The sequence below is a fragment of the Protomyctophum parallelum genome, assembly GCF_964188405.1.
Source record: "Protomyctophum parallelum genome assembly, chromosome: 1".
In the NCBI taxonomy this organism is placed as follows: Eukaryota; Metazoa; Chordata; class Actinopteri; order Myctophiformes; family Myctophidae; genus Protomyctophum; species Protomyctophum parallelum.
In genome coordinates this window covers 38,109,300-38,132,555 of record NC_139697.1, presented here as the reverse complement: position 1 = coordinate 38,132,555, position 23,256 = coordinate 38,109,300, and the positions used below count along the sequence as shown (strand labels likewise).

At 43.6% G+C, this 23,256-nt stretch overlaps 1 protein-coding gene across 1 annotated transcript in view; it reads left to right on the top strand.

The window, feature by feature from the left end:
- Positions 1-1,085: 1,085 nt before the first annotated feature.
- Positions 1,086-23,256, top strand: part of LOC310869622 (voltage-dependent calcium channel gamma-7 subunit-like) — a gene marked incomplete at both ends in the record, with an annotated part of 36,708 nt that continues 14,537 nt past the window's right edge. Inside the window, 3 exons of the mRNA XM_083780451.1 lie at positions 1,086-1,281; positions 9,346-9,435; positions 16,763-16,903. Of these exons, the coding sequence (XP_083636577.1) occupies positions 1,086-1,281; positions 9,346-9,435; positions 16,763-16,903 (427 nt within the window). The remainder of the gene's footprint in view (positions 1,282-9,345; positions 9,436-16,762; positions 16,904-23,256) is intronic.

Sequence of the window (23,256 nt, the reverse complement as noted above, 5' to 3'; positions counted from 1 at the left end):
GTAAGGGAAACCCCTTTGAGTAGTTTCAGAATGTCTTAGTTTGTTCGTTTCCAAGTATAGGGTTCATGATAATCACACATCGGTAGAATAAAACAATAAATAAAGTCTTTACAAAATATCTCCGGGCTCTCCTTTATTAAAGTGTGATTCTCTTCAACAGATGAGTTCGTTCAGCACCCAGACTCTCCTTTATTAAAGTGTGTTGTTTCTCTTCAACAGATTAGTTCGTTCAGCACCCAGACCCTCCTTTATTAAAGTGTGATTCTCTTCAACAGATGAGTTCGTTCAGCACCCAGACCCTCCTTTAATAAAGTGTGATTCTCTTCAACAGATGAGTTCGTTCAGCACCCGGGCCCTCCTTTATTAAAGTGTGATTCTCTTCAACAGATGAGTTCGTTCAGCACCCAGACTCTCCTCTATTAAAGTGTGTTGTTTCTCTTCAACAGATGAGTTCGTTCAGCACCCGGACTCTCCTTTATTGTCTCCACCAGGCCGAAGGCATGGGGGGAGAGTATGTTTTGCACTCCGTCCGTCCGTCCGTGTGTCCGTCCGTCCGTGTGTGTGTCCGTGAGCAGCTAATCTCCGGCACGGTTAACCCGGTCGATGCCAAATTTTGCACACACACTCCCTGGATGCCAACGATGATCCTCTGCCCCAACATTTCCAGAACGGCCTGTTATAGCGCCACCAGGAGGCCTTTGTCCAAACATCACGCAAATTGGTACACAGTCTCTCTAGAGCCATTCAACGAAACCGGTCTTTCAGATTTCTCAGACTCCATCCTGATTGGTTAAGATTGGCTTCCAAAGTTCACAGGAGGGCTCAGTTTCAAACAAAATGCTGCAAATCATGAACACATCGCGTGATTTCCGTGAAATTGTGCACCCACATTCCCACTAGTTTACTTTTGTTGCCCTTTTATCCAACCACCAGATGAAGGCAAGCTGCAATGTCCTACATTCCTATCCTGGTGGAGACCTGTGCCCAGAAGGGCACTTTTTCTAGTTAAAGTGTGATTCTCTTCAACAGATGAGTTCGTTCAGCACCCGGGCTCTCCTCTATTAAAGTGTGATTCTCTTCAACAGATGAGTTCGTTCAGCACCCGGGCTCTGACGCTGCTCTCCTCAGTCTTCGGGGCGTGCGGGCTGCTGCTGGTGGGCGTGGCCGTGTCCACCGACTACTGGCTGTTGATGGAGGAAGGCATTGTGCTGCAGCAGAACCAGACCATGGAGGTCAAGATGTCGCTGCACGCCGGCCTGTGGAGGGTCTGCTTCGTGGCAGGTCAGTCACCAGACCACCTTCACCTTCCATTTATTTTCCTTTTTTTGAGGGGTGCTATATTCAGCTTTTACTGTAGATTTTCGTCTTATGAGTTAATAGCACAGGCAGACTCTTCACATAGAGCATGTCTGACATAAGTGTCAGAGCTGAAATCGACATGTATATGAAAAAAATGCTTAAACATGTAGCTAGGTGTAATGTTAGAGACCACAGAAGTGAACCTTTCAAGCCTGTTTTCTCAACTCGCTGCAAGACATTACTCTATAAACCATATGTGACCGGGGACAGTAGTTTGATATACAAGGGGGCCATGGTCATTTTTCAGTTCTTTACATATTATGAAACTGCACACTGTAACCTTTGTAATTGGGGGAAAAATGAAGAAGATATGACCATTTGAAACCTAGTGAACCAGAAATGTCAAAATAGAGCGTTCCACCTTCAAAGATTTCAGCAGTGATCTGTGACTTTAGGGGGCGCTGTTTTCCCTTCATTCCTCCATTAGTCAACAAGCAGTGTTGCCATGTCTGCGACTGCTTATTATAATTAGTTGGCCTTGTTTCTAAAGAAAAAGAATGCATAGGCCTACTGTACCAATAAGTCTACACAATTAGAGAATGTTGTTATCTTGATAGTTTTCCTGTTATCTCTCCTTTTTTAAATAGGCTACTGTATTTATTTGGCATTTTGTAGTATGAAAAAAGGGCAAAAAACAGTGGCAGATAAATTAGGCCTATGTAAATGTTCCAGATGAGTACAAATACAATAGCTATATTAGCCTGTTATTATTATTTGTCTGCAGAAACCCCATCTGAAAATAATGTATGCCAGGGACAAGATTTGTTTTGTTAAATGCTTGTAGATCGGCTATTTTCGCTTATTTTGGGCTTCTTTTCATATACGGGGTTGCTTATTTCTCTCGCAGAACCTGGCAACCCCGCAACGATAGCTTTTTAGCTACATTCAGCATTATATTGATATCAATCCTGTAGCTAAAACAAGTACATAGTACAAGTGCAATATTACATATCGATGTGATCTGCGTTATGACCTTAATTTTCATGGCAGGTACATTCCAAAGCAACTAATAATAACCACGTTATGGTGACAATGTTACAATGTTTACATTAAATCCAAGTCTTCTTCTATTGGAAACAGGAAGCCATTTCAGCATGTTCCATTGTTCTGATTCACCAGTGCATCTGGAACATTAGCTTTAGGCGGACCGAAAATAAACACACTTTTTACAAAATACGATGGTTAATACTTCTTTCTCTGCTATTTCTGTTAGCCAGTTAGCTTATAACAGGGAAGCAGGAAAGCTGGTTAGCATTTGTTAGCATTGGTTAATCCAATGGTTAAATCATTAAACATAGTGACATGTTTAAGCAATTACAACGACTTAATGACACTAAAACGACTTTCTGATGGAATAAAAACATTCTTTAACATTCCAACTGTGTTAAAGGGATTGTGACATTAAAAACAAGGTTTTGGAATTGTTCTTATTTTTTTTTAGGTTTTCTAAGCTCAATTGCACCCAAAAAACCTGAACTTTTAACATTCAGTAGACTTTCTGTGGTCTGGAGTTTTCTGGCTCAAACAGGTGCTCTGATTTGCCGGCAGTTTGTGATGTAAGAGCCTGCAAATCCCATATATGTCAATGGGATTTGCCAGCAGATGTCACTGTTTTCACTGTCTTGCCTGTTTTCATTGTAGCTCAAAAGGCTTCCAAACCCCAAAGAAAACTCCAGACCACAGAAAATCCACTGAATGTTCAAAGTTCAGGATTTTGGGGTGTAATTGAGGTCATAAAACCTAAAAGAAAAACGAAAAATTAAAATAAATTAAAATGAATGTCATAAAACCTTTAATGTGGCTAAAAACGAAAACCACCAAAAAAAGAAATTAATTGTATTTTGGTCAATTGTGAAATACGAACACTGCCGACTTGTGGTTGAAAATACTGGCACTGGTCACATATCTCCAAAACTGGTGGGTCAAACTGAACAACCAATACGTCAATTTGAAGCTATGATTCCCTGATTTCATATGACATGAAACAACGAAAAAAAAAAAAAAATCCAATGGCAGTCTCTCAGTCAAATGTGGTCACATATGGAGACATATGTCTGTCTGCGTCTCTATATGGAGATTTCTGTATCGGGCAGATTTTTCCCCTTATATATATATATATATATATATATATATGGAGTTCCGTGTGCCGTGTCAAGCATGCCCAAATATGGAGTCCAGGCCAGTCTACGATGTCATTACTATGATGTCATATTGATGACATCAGGGTTCTCCATATATGGGGATTTACCTCCCTCTCATGCTACAGTTTGAAGATGATATAATGTATATAGTACAAGGAGCATATATGGGCATGTCCAGATTGAAGGTTCTGGGCAACCGGATGCTTCCATGGGGGAGGTTAAGTAATAATTAACATGAAAATCACTTTAAACATGCACAAAACCCTGACTTTTGAAATTATATATTAATAATACTGTATGGCAGCCAAGTCTATGTACTTTTATGGCACCCAAGTCTATGTACTTTTATGGCACCCAAGTCTATGTACTTTTATGGCAGCCAAGTCTATGTACTTTTATGGCACCCAAGTCTATGTACTTTTAATGTTTGTTTAGAGCAATGACGTGACGATGTGAGACGTCATGTGGCCAATAAATACGTCTTGTGACTGATTTTATGTTATATAACATGCATTCATGTCTCGTATAGTGGAAATGCATTCATGAATGAAAGTGACTCTGCCACATATGTGCAGGCTTATAAAAGTGTAAATGCTCCATTTCAACATTGCCAGGCGCCCCTTACTGAATGTCAAGTCTCCAGGTTTTGTTCATATGTATGACATTAGGTGCGTTTCCATCCAGCCCTGTAAATGCGCATTAAGGCTCTTGCACATAAACATAAGACGTTTTCTTTCCCAATGGAAATATCCCAAAAAACAGGGTTGTATTAGAATCGGGGACTAAACTATTTGACATTCAATGTTCTTTTTCCACAAATTGAGCTTGAAAAATGGGGGTCGTATTATAGTCAGAGTTGTCTTATATTCGGCACAATACAGTAGGAGTCCAACTAGTCGGCTACTAGTTCTTATCAAATGTTTTATTTGCCGTGTACAAATGGAACCAAATGGATCCATAAGGGTCCATTTGTTAGCAGTCTAACACTAAGGATGTTATACTGTAGATTGGGTCCCCAACGACTAGAAATAATCACACTTGTGTGAAGTGAGCGGTGCCTTTCATCACAATGATAACGTCTGATGAGGTCAACAACATGACGTCATGGACATTCCGTGCTCAAAACGGACAGACAGAGGCAAAGCTGTGCATTATTAGAGCGGCCAGTCCGCTCAAAAAAATCTAATGGAGCTCTGTGGCCTAATGCATAGCAAATTGGGGGTCCTTGAAATAAAAAAAAGTAGCTTAGATTACTTGTAGTTTTAAAATGCAACCAGCAGGGGGTGGTGCCCTGACAGAGTGACCACCAGAGCACATGATGTGAAATGATCTCAGGAGGAATACATCCTAAGAATACCTATAAATAATCCAGCATTCACGGAATACCTATAGAGTGTACTAATGTAACCTCGTTGAGTAAGTGCTACAACTAGGAATGTGTCACATTCAAACATGTTTGGGGTCATTCTAACATTAACATGTACTCAAGCTTGAATCAGTATTTAGATATTTGATTAAAAAAATCACACCTGTGTGAAGTGAGGGGCGCTCTTATCATCTAACTGTACTGTACTGTACTGTACTGTACTGTACTGTACTGTACTGTACTGTACTGTACTGTACTGTACTGTACTGTACTGTACTGTACTGTACTGTACTGTACTGTACTGTACTGTACTGTACTGTACTGTACTAGCCCTCCTCCCTGGCATGTGTGTGTCTGTGTGTTGAGCTGTGCAACAGTGACACTTTGGTGCAGGTGAACAAACGCTATAATGCTATTTTCGTGGTCGGACACAGCCAGGGACACCGGGACAGACCCAGGGACACAGGGACAGACCCATGGACACAGCCAGGGACACCGGGACAGACCCAGGGACAAAGGGACAGACCCATGGACACAGCCAGGGACACAGGGACAGACCCAGGGACACAGGGACAGACCCATGGACACAGCCAGGGACACAGGGACAGACCCAGGGACACAGGGAGAGACCCAGGGACACAGGGACAGACCCAGGGACACAGGGACAGACCCAGGGACACAGGGACAGACACAGGGACACAGGGAAACAGCCAGGAACACAGGGACAGACCCAGGGACACAGGGACAGACCCAGGGACACAGGGACAGACACAGGGAAACAGCCAGGAACACAGGGACAGACCCGCATGGACACAGCCACACACATAGCTGTCTATAGTGGTTGCAAACATGCACGCTTCCCATACAAACACATTGCAACTTTGAACACCATTTTAATCATGATACAGTAGATGGATTCATTGAAAACACCCATCCTTGGTTCTGGTGACTTATAATGTCCTAATGTGTGAGGGGGCCGTGTGATTTTCAATCTATTTCTTATATCTTTGGGGGGAAATTATTATTATTTTTGATGGAGTTTGACGTTACAATGGGTTTGTACAGGCAGGGTCTGATTAAATTAATTCAAATGTCTATTAAATACGGAATCAAGCAACTTAAAAAAACTGTCTGAGACGAAATGAGCCTGAGATAAAAATGACCTCAAACATGTTTGAAAGTGAAATATCCCTTTAGGTGGTTAATTCGTCTCTCACTTCTCTGCAGGTTGTTTCATCATTTGCATACATCACAGACACCCCCCTCCTAACACCCCCCCCCCCCCCCACCCCATTGCACGCACACACGCCCACGTGCACACACACACACACACACACGTGCGCGCGCGCGCACGCACGCAGCAGGAACAACTCTGGTCTTTGTAGTAGCGATGATGGTGCGATGAGCTCCTGGGAGGGCAGCCATGCTTCCTACTACTGTCTGACAGGCTGATACAGCGGGTGAAAGGGCAGGCGATGCTGGTGGCATCTGGACCAACTGTTCTCTCTGAATACTTTGCATGTGTGCGCGAGTGAGTGTGTGTGTCGGGTGAGAGAGAGAGGGAGAGAGATAAGAGAGGGATTATGTTTGCATGGAAGCTAGGGAGAGAGAAAATGTGTGCGAGTTTTGTCGACTAAAGCTGACAAATTAACAATTTTGTGGACTAGCTTTTTTACTGACGAAAACTAAATAAAAGCTAAGCTATGATGTCTAAAACTCTGACTAAATACACTAAAATAATATACTTGACAATTTTGACTAAAATGTTAGGGAGAGAAGAGATACAGTAGAACTAAAAGACAAGAAATGTTATGTTTGGTTGGCTCGGGTGTTGCGCTCATGCAATCAAGTGTAAAATCTGCGACACCGCAAGGCCCGCCAAAATTGTGTCGAGAAAATAAAAATTGCTGCCACAATAGAACTCTAGTGTGGCAGCGGGGGCAGTGTATTGAGTGTACAGGGTTTGATGAGGGCTCAGGTAGGGCCGGGCCTTAATTTTCGGGCCAGTTGAGAACTCTAGTTTTCGCCGGCTGCACTAATAACTTTGGGGCAGGCCCGTCTAGAGTTTAAATGGACAGGTATCAGTCAAAAGGGAGACATCGAAGAGGAAGGATGGATGGGGAAGGATCAACATATGGAATGTCAGAACAGGTCAGCTCCATATATGGAGATCAAAGGTCAGATCAGATGTACAGTTGCTGGCCAATATTGATGACATCAAGGATCTCCATCCCTGATGATGTCATGTGATGTCACAAGGTCATGCCTGGGGTGACCAACCAACCAAACGACTGACTGACTGACTGACTGACTGACTGACTGACTGACTGACTGGCTGACTGACTGACTGCACAATTTCATAGTAAATGCGACCTGCAGCAATAAATTAATCTCCCATGCCATTTTTCAATTATAGTGAAAAGCTCACGCAACACGTTGCAATGCGATGCATTGTGAACTTCTAGATTTGTGATGTTTCCTATAATTTGGAGCAATTTAGAACAATTAGTTGAATTCTTTCGGAAGGTTTTCAGAAATAAAATGAAATGAAAAAGAACTTCCGCTCTACCAGTTAAAGTTTAATAGCATGGCCAACAAACAGTAGGTGGAATCGACAATAAAAACTGCCAGCACATTGAAGATAAATGATATAATAAGGATCATTTCATGTAGCCCACTAGCCCTAGACCTTCCTCAGCTGATTCATAGTTGCATACCCATATTGGTTAAGATGTCATCCTTGTCAACATGCATGTCATCCCATTTTATATGTTATCGGATATAAATATGTCTGTCTGTCTGTTTTGTGAATCTGTCTGTTCTCGCCTGTCTCGTTCTCCTCCGCCGCAGTTTTTTTTAACCGTGCTTGTGTTTCCGTTGATTTATTTTCCTTTCCTCATATTTATGCTATTACGTTTCCTACTGTACAGCTTCAGTGTGTGTGTGTGTGTGTGTGTGTGTGTGTGTGTGTGTGTGTGTGTGAGCGTCCTTCACTGTCATAGTAGTGTCAAGTAGCATTTGAAGCCTCTGTCCTTTTCTTTTTATTGTAGGAGAGAATGTGCTAACGTCTCGTCATTCACAGCAAAGTCCTGAAATGAAATGGACACCAAGGACCTCATGGGTGCATTTTCACACTGATTTCTGTTCAGTTACACGCGTCATGTCTCGCAGCAAATACAGCCACTCTACAAGCTCACGACCCGTCACGGCACGACGCGCCGTGCGCTCGCATCGGCTATTTTCGGTGGCGAGAGACACGTGGCACACATGCAACTGAGTATACATCAGGTGCCAGGATTGGCTGTGTACAGTGTCACCTTCATTGAGGTTAACCCTTTCTGGGCGGGAACCCCTTTTGGTGTTTTAAACATTGTTATAATTTAGCTATTGAAAAATAGCAGATCTACAAGCTCATAGCGCGCCACCGAGTGGCGCGCTACGAGCTTGTAGGTCTGCTATTTTCGAAAAATCGTGAAAATGAGCCTCAAATTTGGAATATATTCTTTCAGAACGAACGTTTTTAACTCAAATCTTTGCTTCTGGAGAGGTCCCTGGAACAACATATTTTCTGATGTGGGGTCTCGGAGTCCAATTACAGATAATTTTTGGGGTCCTTGACATGAAATATTGAGTGATATAGGCCTAGAAAAACAGGTATTTCAGAAAACTGAATGGCCTAAATGGGTTAATGGGAAGTCTAAACTTAATGTCTTTGTCTCTCCGTCTGGCTCTCTTTGACTCTTTTCTCTCTCGTGTCTATGTTTATCTGTCCCACCTTCCCCCTCTCGCTCTCAGTCTCTGCCTGTCTTGGACTATATCTCACGCGTTTATCTCCATCTTTTCCCTTTCCTGCAATCTGTCTCTGTCGTTTTTCTCCCCCACGCGCCCTGGGGGGGGCCTGGTTGCTCTCTCGGTCTCCCTGTCACTGTCCATCTCTACTCTTCCCTCTGTTTTACTCTTTATCACTGACTCTGCGATGTGCCCTCGAGGTGTGGCGAGACATTGTAAGCTTTATATATATATATCGGCTATTTTCGGTGACGAGATTTGGTTTAGAGGAGGGGAGTATAGTCGAGCTCTGGGGGAATCCAGTCCACGGAGGGTTTAGATGGTTAATTCAAAGCTTGCTTCGTGTTTAATTAAATAGAAATACCTTTCTTAATTAGCCCATCTGTCTTTGTTATTACATTCCACCACCACCCCTCCCCCCCCCCCCCCCTCTCTCTCTCTCTCTCTCTTATGGTTTGAATAGAGTAGTCTGATGTTGCAGTTGTTCTGGTTAGTTTTCATTTGGTTAGTTGTATGTCTATTTTGATTAGTGGTATAGGTTTATATGTTGTATAATATATTTATAATTTCACTAGTGCATTAATTCCTGTTTCAAACGGCCATGGGGCGTTTTTTAATAAAGTTATTTAATAAATCTCTCTCTCTCTCTCTCTCTCTCTTACTCTCTCTCTCTTTCTCTCGTCCCCTCAGGTGCAGAGAACGGGAGGTGTGTGGCCTCCGAGTATTTCTCGACAGATACGGAAATTGAGATCACCACAGAGAACACCGCCAACATACTCAGTGAGAACAGCGCGTGCACACACACACACACACACACACCATTAATGAAGGTGACACAGCATAATACCCGCACCGTGATGAATAGCTTTGTTAGTGTCTATCAGTGCTGGTGTCGATGCCACTGTAAGATTGCGATGAAGCCCATTTGCAGGACCACATGCATATCTCGCCAGCACTGGGCCATATGTGAGGCCTGGGCGGAGTCTTCGCTGGTGCCACACTCTCCTCAAGTAAAGGTGTGTGTGACCCCAGTGTGGCACCGCCAGGTCCATTTCAGCTGATCTGTATGCAACACCTTTCAACCACCAAGGCCTTAATTGCTGGCTTGACAGAAACTGTCCATGAAGTGCCTCGTTGTGGTTAGTTTTGCAGGAGGAACCACATCCGACATCGAGACGAGGAACCACTAAGCAGGACTCCGTTCCATCTCGTTTAGAACCGTTTCCGGACCCGTTTTTTTATAACCCTGTCAGAGCCGGTATGTGGACTTCACTGCTATACATCATCTGCTATACAATTACAATACCGGTGGTTCTCAAACCCGCTGGGGGGGCGTGTTCTCTCCCCCGCGTCATCAGTGCCCATACCCGAGGTGGGGTTGGCGAAAGGGCCTTTCTGTGTGGCGTTTGCAAGTTCTCCCCGTGTCCCCTAGGGTAGGTACCCTCTAGAAACATGCAGTAATACTGGTCTCTAAACTACCTCCCTCTGGCCAGCCGGGGCACCTGATGGGAGGGGAAAGGAACTGGTCTGAATAACGTGTTCCTTCCACGCGCTACGTCCGTCCGGGGAAACTCTCCCCCCTGTCAGGTGAAAAGAAGCAGCTTGGACTCTTCATGCATAGAAGGAAGCATGAGGTCAGTCCGCTGCACCCAATTGGCAGGGGAAGTGTAGCGCCCCGGGATTACATTACTGTAGATAAGACACTGGGTGAAAAAATGGTTTGCAAAATAGTGGGATAAAAAAATAGAGGAGTTATAGACATCCATAGTCCATTTGGATTTTTGGAACCCCGTATAGGAATTGCTAAAGGGAACCGTTAGGGAATTGTGCCGTTAAGAGGAAATCAGAATCGTTAAAATCTTAAAGGTTTTAGTGGCGGTAGATGGCAGCCAAGCATCCAGGCAGACCCCACCCACCCAGACTGTCCTCTGCACTGGGGTCGTGCCTCCATTCTAATGGATGAGCTAATGGAGTGCGTTGGGCGGCATGGGAAACTCAGTCCTGCCAAGCCAGGTGATGCCAATGATTGATGTGCTGGAGTCCTTTAATGTCAAATGCATCAAGGTAGTCCCGGCTTATGACCCATAAAGCAGCACGCATGCACGCACGCAGCCATGTGGACAGCGACAGCGTTGGTGTTCTTAAATGTTTTTTTTTTCAAAGACACAAGGTCTACCAAAGGCAGAGGAGGCTAGCTTGATGCGGGGCCTGGTTGTCATCATCGATTATCCACGCGGATGTTAACCCATTCTGACCTGAGATCAGATTCATACGAGGTTTTCCACGGGACACACACTGGTTCTTCGATTTTTTCAAAAAATAGCAGACCTACAAGCTCGTATCGCGCCACTCTGTGGCGCGATATGAGCTTGTAGATCTGCTATTTTTCAATAGCTAAAGCATAACATGATGCTGACACCAAAATGGGTTCCCGTTCAGAATGGTTTAATATACTGCCAAGGTAGCAAAACCCGCTGCACAACCTTCAGGGTTGCTGTCGATGCCGACTTCTGGAAGGATACTGGAAGGACAGGCGGACGCTTGGAGACCTCTGTTGAATGATGATTTCAGTTTTTTATGGGGGGTAAATCGTGAGTGGTAAAAAAGAAGACATGATATCCAGTTCATGCAGCATGGCAGCTGGGTTGTAGGCAAAGAGTGCGCAGTTATCTGCATATTGCAGCTCTTGGATGTTGCTGACCAGCCAAGGGTCTTAACCTTTGCCTCTTACAGCGTCTGATGTTAGAAGCTGCCATCAAGGCGAATATAGGGTTGTGAGCAGAACCGGAGGAACCATATCCAGCATTGAGGAACCGGAGGAATTGGTTCCATCACATTTGGAACCGTTTCAAGAACCAGTTTTATGGATCCACATGGGTTGATTTGGTTCTATTTGTACAATCAGAGTTCCAGACTTCTAAGGGTCCATTTGGAACCCCACATAATAATCGTTAAGGAATTGGACAGTTCAGAGGGAACCGGAATCGTTTAAAAACTAAAGGATTCCAACCCAAGACAGAAGTAGGTTTGAATGCCACCATCGCTCCACTGGTGGACTGGTGGAAAAGGAGTGTGAACTGCCTTCAGGAAAAGGTGGAATATCACAGGACCAACATCCCTGCATCACAGGACTTCTGACCTCCAACAAACAAGTACACAAGCCTGCATTACTCCGCTAGTAATCAAATTATTGGCTTAGGAATGCGATAAAAAAGGAACAAAAAAACTCTCCATGAATTCAGGGGAGGGGGGGGGGGGGGGTGCGATGTCATCGCGTTTCGATGATTGCGTGAATGATCTACGTTTTTATTTGATGGTTGCCCCCCCCCGTAATGTATATATTCCGTAGTTCCGTAGTTTGTTTTGGAATCGTACATTGTTTTTAATACAATTATAGAGAACTAACTATGCAAGTTATAATCAGGGCTGCACACAACTTTTTTGGTCTAGTACTCAGAAGAGCACCTGGAGGAGTTGCTTGGTGCTCCTAAAATGCGGCGACCCGTCTCGCCGGATGGATAAAAGAGGGATGAATAACTTATAGCAAAACAATATTTATTGGATGAGTGGGGAGTCAATGGAGGGTATTGCAACTCTAGATTTAGCCCTAGAATGGCTCTTGTTGTAGATTCATCCCATTATTAAAAATATATAAATTTGCTAAAATCTAGGTCCATGTGTGGTCCAGCCCTATGGAATGCATATTATAATAAAAACAAGTTAACAACTTAAGGATAATATGATATGAGCATCAAAGCAATATTTAGATTTTGTATTATTTTGTATTTAAATAACCAATCTACTAGCTCACAACGTATTGCGACACGTTGTGAGCTTGCAGATCAGCTATTTTTTTAACATGCGACACATAGTACGGCGAATCATACATCAGGCTTCCCTAGTTCCCTTTTGTTTTTAGATGAGGCGACGTACGTAGTCAGACAGTCAGACACACACACATGGCTCCTCGGTGAAAAAAATAAACAGTGTACACTACCCGACTTTATAATAAGGGACAGTATGTCGAGACACGGTGTTCATGTTGGGCAGCAGCAGTGCCAGTCCGCAATGCTTTAAACTCTTCCCACTCCACTATGTCGGAACTAAAACCTTAGTACCCGTAAAAAGTCGGTGGCCGGTGCCTAGGCTGTGAGAGACGCTGGTTTCTGCCTCGGATTCGGGTTTTGAGACGGCATCGCACACGAGCAACCATGCTGCTCCAACAGCCGGAAAACAAACACAAGCACAGCGGCAAATGGGAAGAGTGCAAAGAATCCAAAGCATGACCTTTTACACCGGGGACTACAGTAGTTTGCTATCTGAAACGGAGAAGAGAAGACGAAACTATTTGTGTAAGGTTTTCCTGTCAACCGCCCTCCGCCTCCTCCCAGGCTCCTAGCACTCAGAAAGAAGCATGGATCCTCCCCCTTATGAGTAAGGACGCGCTGTGATTGGGCCAGTAGCCACTTTGAGTGGCAGTCGGTGGGAAATGCTCTCGCCACAACATTTTCTAGTATTCTGGCCATAATAATTATTCTGGCCATAATAATCATTCTGGGCGGCCCCAGCTGTTGGTACGCAGAAGCGCTTCCCGGCGCTTGATTGACAGCGCATTTTTAATTTTTACCGCGCATGCGCACCTGCGCACCACTTATGTGCAGCCCTGGTTATAATGTTTAAATATTGTTCAACCACTAACAATGCAGACATTTGGTAGATTCAAACTTCCTTTGGTCACAGTATATTGTGCAGAACTGCAGTCTCCTGGTATACTGCGACTCTTACAATGATTCATAATGTTGACACGAACACTATGAATTCCTTTGGAACTCAAGCGTCTGAGCACTTGAGCAGGGTGCAGTATAATGTTTCTTTGGGACCGCACTGGAGGGAAAGGCCATTTTATCTTCCTTGCACTGTTTAAGAAACATCCTCTGAGTCCGGTCGACTCAGCCATGACGGAACAGTTGATCTGCCAGTGCCAGGAGCCTTTACTGAATAAAACATGGATTCGTACACTTGCCACTTAGCACATTTGCTTCTGTTTGAATAGATTAAAGGTTAACCCATTGAAACTGTGAAAGCATTTTATATATATATATATATATATATATATATATATATCATCGTCATTTTTCGACCGCGTTCGAGATCATGGATTCCACAATGCTACGCCAGACTTCCCGGTCCTTCATTGCCACCCCCAGTTCCTGCCTACTGAAGCATGTGTCCCTAGCGATGACATCAGGGAACGACATCTTTCTACCTCTGGTCCGCCCTGAGGCTGCAGGACTCCAGAGAAGAAGGGAAGATCATTGTCTGCTCTGTAGCAGTGGCCGGCAAACTGTGTTCTTCTGGATCGGACTAGTGAAGAAATACAGGGAAGGTTGTCGTATATTAGATTAGTCGATGGGTGGCTCTTCCAAGACAGATTTTGCACTCTCATTAGAAGGCGGGTATAAGTGCCATCCAACCGATTCTCTTGTTTCTTTTAAAGTGTCCATGTCTCGGAGCCATAGAGTAGAATCGGCTCAACAGTCGTCCTAAATATCTTTACTTTTAACATCGTACTAAGCTGGGATGACCAGATCTTATGCATGTCATTGCAGGCTGACCAGGCCATACCCTTCCTAGTTTGAAAGTCCTTTTGGGAAGATATTGGAGGTAGGACGATATGGGTACCTCACGATACGATATATATCACAATATTGGAACTGGAAAAAAATGTAATACTCCCTGAGTCCCTAAATAAACTCCCTCTTTGCCTCATACCCTCATCATAATACCTCACAAACCACCAACTGACCATTATCACTGGTATCATCATAATGCCTCACAAACACCACCAACTGACCATTGTCGTTAAGTGTTTTTATAATGTAGTTATTGTTGGATTTGCATATGTTTACGTATTCAGTTTTCGTCTCGTTGAGATAAAGACCAACACAGTTGGAGGCCTGCTCAAGAGACTGAAGGAGAGCCTGAGCGTATTCTAATGATTGACACGATAAGCAAGAGTCAGATAAGCGTGAGTCAGGTCAGGTCAGGCAGATTCCTGCTCCTGCTACTGGTAAACTTTAAGCCAGTACCACCTGTTTCAGTCGGACAGAGAAGGTCCGTTAGCTCTGGAAGCAACACGAACAATACGGCGAGGGTATGAATTCCAGGATGGTATCTGGCGCCGGATAACCCACCTCACGGAGGGGGAAAGACCTTCTTTAATACTTGGCTGTACAAATCTTTCCAATGTGTGTAGTAGTGGCGCCCACACACATTACCAGCTACTTGAAAAGAAAGATATATATATATATATATATATAGGAGAAGGCATTTTGTGGGCAGAAACCTCTTAACTCCATATTCAAACTTTTTTCTTAAATGAACGCCCTTCTTGATCATAATACAGAATCACACAAAAGCATCAAAAGTAGCAGATCCGCAAGCTCAAATGCGCAGAGTTTCAAGCTTGTCTAGCTGATACCTTTGCTATTTTTTAACCCATTCTGAACGGGCACCCATTTTGGTGTCAGCATCATGTTATGCTTTAGCTATTTAAAAATAGCAGATCTACAAGCTCATAGCGCGCCACCGAGTGGCGCGCTACGAGCTTGTAGGTCTGCTATTTTTGAAAAATCGAAGAACGACATTTTTTAGAATCTGATCTCAGGTCAGAATGGGTTAATCAGACCAGTGTGTGTCCAGTGGAAACCTCGTATGAATCTGATCTCAGGTCAGAATGGGTTAAGTTGAATCCTGAAATGTCCAACCGTTTTGATTTCTCCACCCGACTGAAATGATTTGCAGAATTGGCCTCATGTCTTAATGGCTTAATATGTCACCCGTCTCTAATAAAAATGTATTTCCAATATACACACGACATACATGGAGACCTGGTATTCTAATCATTTGAATCCTAAAGAAAATCTCATATGTATACCTTTGTAAATGTCAGACACAGAACTGTGGTCTCTTTCCTCATGGGTGCACGGTTGTATTATTGTGTGGTGGTAAAGGGCAGCGCTGCAGTTTAGAAGGGAGTAGGGAACTAAAACCTACAGTAATACATGTATGCTACGGAAAAAGTATCAAGCAATATGTCGCTCGGTTAAAAGCGCCAGAGATTGTTTAACTGAACAAATGTTGATTTGTTCACTCCCAAGAGGTAAAATGGGTGACTTCTTAGAAGTCAAACGTTGACTGGGAGGGGTCAAATAAAGCACATCTTGACTAGGGGGTAATGGGTTACGATTCTGTGTTGGTGTGTTGGACCCAAGTTCAGAACCACACAGGCAGGCAGACAAGACAAGTTCATTGATGATTTCACTAGTAAGTTTAACAGTTTATTGAAACATAATGAGATGAATGTGGAACGGACTGAGGAACCCAAGGTAGGGCGAGACTCAGGGTGGGGACAGAGTGACAGCTAAAGTCTCATACATAGTCCGGATTTTCGGTGGTGGGGTGACCACCGAACTACAACTTGACGTCACGAGCCGCGGTGAAGAGCAAACCACTGCCACCGCTCCAGCCCTTCTCTCTGTTTTTACTCACCACCGCTCAACGTTATTTCGCGGTGGTCACGGTGGTCAGCTCACCACCGAAAATCCAGACTATGAATAGGCCTTAAGCAGAGGGTGGTCTCTACTCCTGAAACTACAACTACCTTTATTATCAAACACTCGATACAAGCTGGCAATAAAGCAGGACATAGAAGGGCAGGACACACCATGAGAACAACTATAAACTGGCAAGGGAACACTGAATTGGGAGGTTTAAATACACAGAGACTAACTAGACACGGGTAAAACATAACTACAATCAACACATGATTGGCTGAGACTAAACAAGACACAGGTGAAATACAATTGCAGAGACAAGACATGTAGCAACAAGAGCAGACAGGAAACACTAGGAATATAACTACACAATAAAAGTACACAATTCTTGACATTCTGCAGTCTGCACGGCAGACTGACGTTTGGTCACATTTGTCCCAAGACGTCACAATGTGCATTATTGTGGCGAGTGAGAGTGTGTTGAAAGTGTGTCGAGATCAAAGTGAAATGCCTTCCTCCCTTCACCTCTCTCTTCCTCATCCTCTGTCCAGAGATGGTGAGGACGGCCACGCCCTTCCCCATGGTGTCGCTGCTCTTCGTCTTCACAGCCTTCGTCATCAGTAATATCGGACACATCCGGCCCCAGCGCACCATCCTCGCCTTTATCTCCGGAATATTCTTCATCCTGTCAGGTAACTCATGCCGCACAGCACATTCCATGGAAAGTTCCATGGAAATCCAACCAGTAGTTTTTCCCCAAGGCATTTCGGTTTTGTCACCAAAGTTTTGGACAGACTGACGAACCAACCCGGACGACAACCCCTATTCTTAGTAGACTTAGTAATATGCTTCAATTTGTAGAGCGGTAGATAAACTTTTTGTTATCGCCGCGCAGACACGTACAGTACAGACACGGAGAAGAAATGAAAAAAGTGAACTCACTCTTGTCATTCTGCGACCCATAGAGTACATATGAACTAGAGAGCGGATAGCCCCGCCCCCCAGCTATTCATTTCAATGGAAGTTGCTCAGTTTGAAGCACCCGTGATTTCTGCCAGAAGTGCCTCTATATATTTAGGGCAGTAGGGGCAGTATTGGCAGCTTCAACATTTGGCCAGCCCTTCTGGGGGCCTGGTGCGACCCCTCGATTTGTAGAACATCCATACTCGTACAGTATAGGAAGGAAATTAAGCCATGTTTTGCACCCTGAGTTACCCATGTACGCTAGGTAAATGCAGTTGTCATCCTTGAATATAAGATGAGAATATGTAACTGCCTCACCCCGTTTCTCCCCTAGGCTAGACTCATCAACAACTGTATCGCTCTGTTGTTGTTTTTTTAACATAATCATACGTGTGAAATTACTTCTGATTGATTTTCCACTATGCTCACTGTGGCCATGTCGGAGCAGAATGTCGGGGGAGGAGAGGGAGATTCGTTAATTTGCGACTCCCCATGCCCCTGCGGCGTATTGCCGTGGCTTACAGTTACACTGTCTGAATACATTTCCCCAGTTTGACTTTTGAAAATGTCTGAAGGCATTCATGCAAAAAGTTGAAATGTCCCAGAAAAGGTCATGGAATTATGAATTGGTACCATAGAGACCAGGGTTTCTCAAAGTGGGTGCCGTGGCACCCCTTAGGGTGTCTTGACAAGTCCAGGGGTGCCTCAGAATACTTTGATAATATTTGGAATGTATCAATGTCACTTGCACTTTACTTGGTGCGTCCTTTTTCAGTCTACAGTACACCTAGGGCTCCATTTTCGTCACCGCTAAACCCCTTATCTCTAAACTTCTTTGCCTTTTTTTTTTACTATTTTGTAAAACATTTTTGAATAGTTAAAATGGCCAGTCTACAAGCTCACAACGTGTCAATGTAGATTGGCACGTTAGGGTCACAAGAAACCCCTATAAAAAGATCGCCCAGTACTAACAGCCGGCCAGCAAGTGGATTCATGAATGTATATGTATATAGACAATATTTTAGGCCAATAAAAAATACTATATATCAAATTTCCCACTTTAAACAAAAGAAGCCTTTCGGCTGCCGGACTACACCTCTTTTTTTTCCCAGTTGAATTGGATCACATTCTGAGTCCTGACCCGCTGCAAAGTGCTGACTGCACCCCAGTGACGCTTACCATCTCCATTTACAATATGGGAGTAATTTGGCTTCAGCATTCAGAATGGCCTCAATGGCTTCTCCAAAAAAAGAAATAAAAAAGGTTCTACAGCGGTCTAGAAGTAATCACAAATAGCAAACAGTTTTTCTTTCGTTATACTGAAATAATTACAAAGAGAACATTGACTTGTATGTCTGTGCCGTGTGTGTGCGTGTACGTGTACGCGTGGGCGTGTGTGTGCGTGAGTGTGTGTTTAACCATTTTCTGTTGCATTGCAGTGTATCGAGATAGCAAGGAGAGTGTTACACGTAAAGTAATTAGTTGTGAGAGTACCTACTTGGACTGTGATGATAACAAAACCCCCTCTGCTGAATTATGTAAATGTATTGTGGTTTATGCGGAACTGCAAAGAACCTAATTCGAAATTACAATGAATGTACTGTCGGGCAGAAACTGTTACTTTTCAGGATTCCAATTCAAAAGCATCAAAAGTAGCAGATCTACAAGCTTGAAACACGGCGTGAAGCGATTGTAGTATAATCGGTAGCGTGGCACTGGTCCGACCGCTCATTAGTCCGATCATATTAACCCTATGCCCAAAACCTAACCCTAATCATAACCGCACGCAGAAGCCATGGTGTGAGTCTTAACCCATTCTGACCTGAGATCAGATTCATACGGAGGTTTCCACTGGACACACACTGGTCTGATTAACCCATTCTGACCTGAGATCAGATTCTAAAAAATGTCAGTCGTTCTTCGATTTTTCAAAAATAGCAGACCTACAAGCTCGTATCGCGCCACTCGGTGGCGCGATATGAGCTTGTAGATCTGCTATTTTTCAATAGCTAAAGCATAACATGATGCCGACACCAAAATGGGTGCCCGTTCAGAATGGGTTAACTGGCCACCTAGTAACGGGATGTCTGACTAATGTACAGTCCCTGTATGATGATGAAGTATGGCAATTTTCCTAAAAACACAAAAAGTATGGAGATAAGAGAGCAACGATACGACGTTAAATGAAAGGTGCTGAGAGCTGGGTGGCATAGAGCTGCGTGGCATAGAGCTGGGTGGCATAGAGCTGGGTGGTATAGCCGTTGTGCTGTTGTTTGGAATTGACTTTTTATCCTTTTGTCTGATTTTGCTCACACCGCTGTGAAGTCACGAACAGATTTGCAGATTTCCTCGCGGTTTCCGTATCTGTTCCTAAAATGACTTTACCTTGCTCTTGCTGACGGCTGTAAAAAGTGAACAGAAATTAATTCCAAATAATTGCTTTCCAACGTGCGAGCTACAGGGCTCCGCTGACCTGATTGCGTTGCTACAGGCACGCGGGGGGAAATTGTGTTTCATCTGACGAGTGTGGAGAGCAGTTTTCATTTAGCTCAGTGAAGCTTTGTTCTGATTAAAGGCATTATACTAGAACTGAACCGTCAGGGGGTAAATGTTGCCAGCTGAGGCAGGCTGGACAGCCAAAACAATCTCATTATTTATCAAATTGCAGATATAATGAGTTGTTTCAGTGTACTTCTCCAATGGAGTGACACAGCGAAGCTCTAATGGAACTCAAAATGAATATGTAAAAAAAAAAAATCTATTTGAATTTTGGATGAAATTATGAATGCATGTGTGACAAACAATTTTGGTGAAACGTTCCGCCGAATAAGGGCTGAAATGGAAAAACTCAAATGTATTCAGCACATTTCCAGCGGCCAAGGTCGTACCAAACTCATATAAATGCAAACAAACGCTGTGATGCGATGCGAGAGTGCATTCTATAGCCAACACCAAACTCGGGACTCCTGAAGTTCTGCCTTCCACACTTTCAAGGACCTTGAGAGTATCGACAGTTGTTAGCTCTACTGTCGACACTGCAGAGCTCAGTGAACTGATGCTAAGGGTAAGGAGAAGGGTGCAAACAAACAAGGAGATGTAATCATGTGAATCTTACGATCCACCCTGTGTGGCTCGATGCAGATATTGGCTTCATGTGGCAAAGCAAAGCAAAGCAAAGTTTAGCCAGGGTAACTGGACTAAGCTCAAGAACTTGTTTACAGCCAGGCCCTGCTCATAGAACATTTCATGGTAGGGGTTCAATGCCTTGCTCAAGGGCACTTCAGCGGAGGTAATTTTAACGTGCCGGTCCGGGGATACGAACTAGCGACCTTTCCGATATCAAGACCGCTCCACCACTATTGTGACCTACCTGGCACATGTGGTGGGGGTGCCACCATTACATGGATTAAGATTACGTTGTTTTTTTCCCTTGTTACGCACGTTAAATCACACAGGCTACATTCATGACATACATATGTAGGCTACACTAAATAAAAAATCACACCCGTGTGAACTGAGTGGTGCAACTCCCGTCTCCCCCTGCCTCTCTGTCTCTCTCTCTCTGTCTCTCTCTATAATTAGCAGGTAACAGTGCAACACTATCTCTCTCTCTCTCTCTCTCTCTCTGTTTCTGGCACAACAGCGCAACTTTTGCCCCTACTGGTACTCTAAACATAGGTTAACACATAGGTTAAGACATAGTCACATATAGGTAGGTTAGGTTAGGCTGTTCCTTGGAGTAGTTGCACCACTCACAAATCTATAGGGCCCAACATTTTTGTTGGATACTGCCACATTTGAATGCATCAACTATGCAAGTATTTTTCCCTGGACCAAACGTGACACAGAAAGAAAGAAAGAAAGAAAGGCCTATAAGACATTCTTTGCCACCATTACAGTCATAAACCAATACAGCCACCCTGTCACAATAATTCACAATGAATCTCAGCAACCACAACACAACACCACCCCACACATAACCTACTGTTTATCAGTCTTCAATATTGAAAATTAACATTTTGAATTGTTGACTGTTATGTCAAAGCCCAAAACCTCTAGCTCGAACCAAAAGGAAATAGCACATTCACTCATAGGATTATTGAAGTGATCAAGAGCCACATACACATATACTGTTCCCTGTTACAACTCAAATACTGTAGATTCACATCAGCATTCAATTCCAATGCCACCCAGATTGGTGGTATTTTGAGAGCCAGATTGGGTCCCAAAATGAGTAGCAATAGTACACCAGCTTGAATCACACTAGTATACACAGTACACACACAGTATACAACACAAGCAGCAGCAGCAAAGAAGAAAAAATTCAAAAGTTTCTACCTTGAGCTGTCTTCTACTGGACTTCCTCAGTTGTTTAAGTGATGCCAGGGTCAAACTTTGGAAACCATGGATAGAGAGATCTCCAGTGCTCCATCCTCCATACTGCACATCTGGCTGGCTGGCCAATACTTTCCTCCGAGTATCAACGGCACCGACCAGCCTCATTGTCCTGGCTGCCATCTGGGCAGGCTCGGCTCAAGGGTCCAGGCAGGGTTCAGCATTCATAGCATGTCACAGGAGAATGGACTCAGGGCTGAGAGGTAGAAATAAAGAAAGAAAGAAAGAAAGTGAGGCGATCAAAAGCCACTATAGTCGCAATTTGAAACACTCACTCACAGGCAGGGGTCATCAATGTCTCCGTACACGGAATGAGTCCGTGGCAAAGACTTGGTCATGTCCGTGGCAACATTTTAGATTTTATGTTTTACACACCATTATATAATGTACAATTTTGATCATAACACCCACTTACTGGACTCTCCAGGACACTATGGCACATTAGGAGTCCAACTAGTACCCAGTGGTTCTCCAATGCACAGACCCCCTTAACTCTGAATGTTGGAACGAAATGTGAAACGGACCCTTACGGGTGCATTTGGTTCCATTTGACCACTCAAGAGTTACAGACGTGTTATGGTCATTCAGGGCTATCTATATGTATGTGCTTCTGGTAATATTATCGTCTACTCATGTTGTATGTCCGTGGCAAAAATGGAATGTTGACAAAGAATGTCGACCATAAGCCAACATGGCGATGACCCCTGCTCACAGGTGGCACAAACAATAGAAATAGTCAGCGGTGTCCCTGCGCACGAACACATACGCATGTGAACGTAAATGCTTAGCATAGGTAGCTAACTCACCTGCAGAATAAAATCACACCTGTGTGAACTGAGTGGTGCAACTCCCCTCCTCTCTCTCTCTCTCTCTCTCTCTCTCTCTATCTCTGTTTCTGGCACAACCACTGATCTTTAGTGTGCTCACTGTGCTTGTAGATCGGCTATTTTCACTAGTTTGGGGCCCGGGTAGATATCCATTTTCTCTTTTGGGTCTCGAGCTAAAAAAAACCATAGAGGTTTATGAGAGACACAGACACACAGACAGAGAGACAGACAGAATATAGACCCTCTTATTAGATGGTTAGACTCCTGCAGAGCTTTGCCATAGTAGCAATCAGTGGTGGAAAGTAATTAAGTACATTAAGTACTGTACTTAAGTACTTAACCCATTCTGACCTGAGATCAGATTCATACGAGGTTTCCACTGGACACACACTGGTCTGATTCTAAAAAATGTCAGTCGTTCTTCGATTTTTCAAAAAGAGCTAAAGCATAACATGATGCTAACACCAAAATGGGTTCCCGTTCAGAATGGGTTACAAGTACAATTTGCACAATATTTCCGATTTCCAATACTTTTACTACATGTCAGAGGCAAATATTGTACTTTTACAATTATGTGAACTTTAGTTACTAGTTACTTGTAGATTTAGATTATTATTGCAAAACATAGGCCTACATTAACCACTTCAGCCCTATATACATTTCAGCCATTTGAAAATAGCCGATCTACTGTACAATGCATCGCAATTGAAAACTTGAAATGGGACATTTTGCACAATGGGTATACTTGAAGTACATTTCGATGCGAGTACTCAAGTGTATACATTTAGAGTAATTCTACATTGCAGTATTGATACTGTCAAGAAAAACATTTGTGTACATTTTCCACCACTGGTAACAAT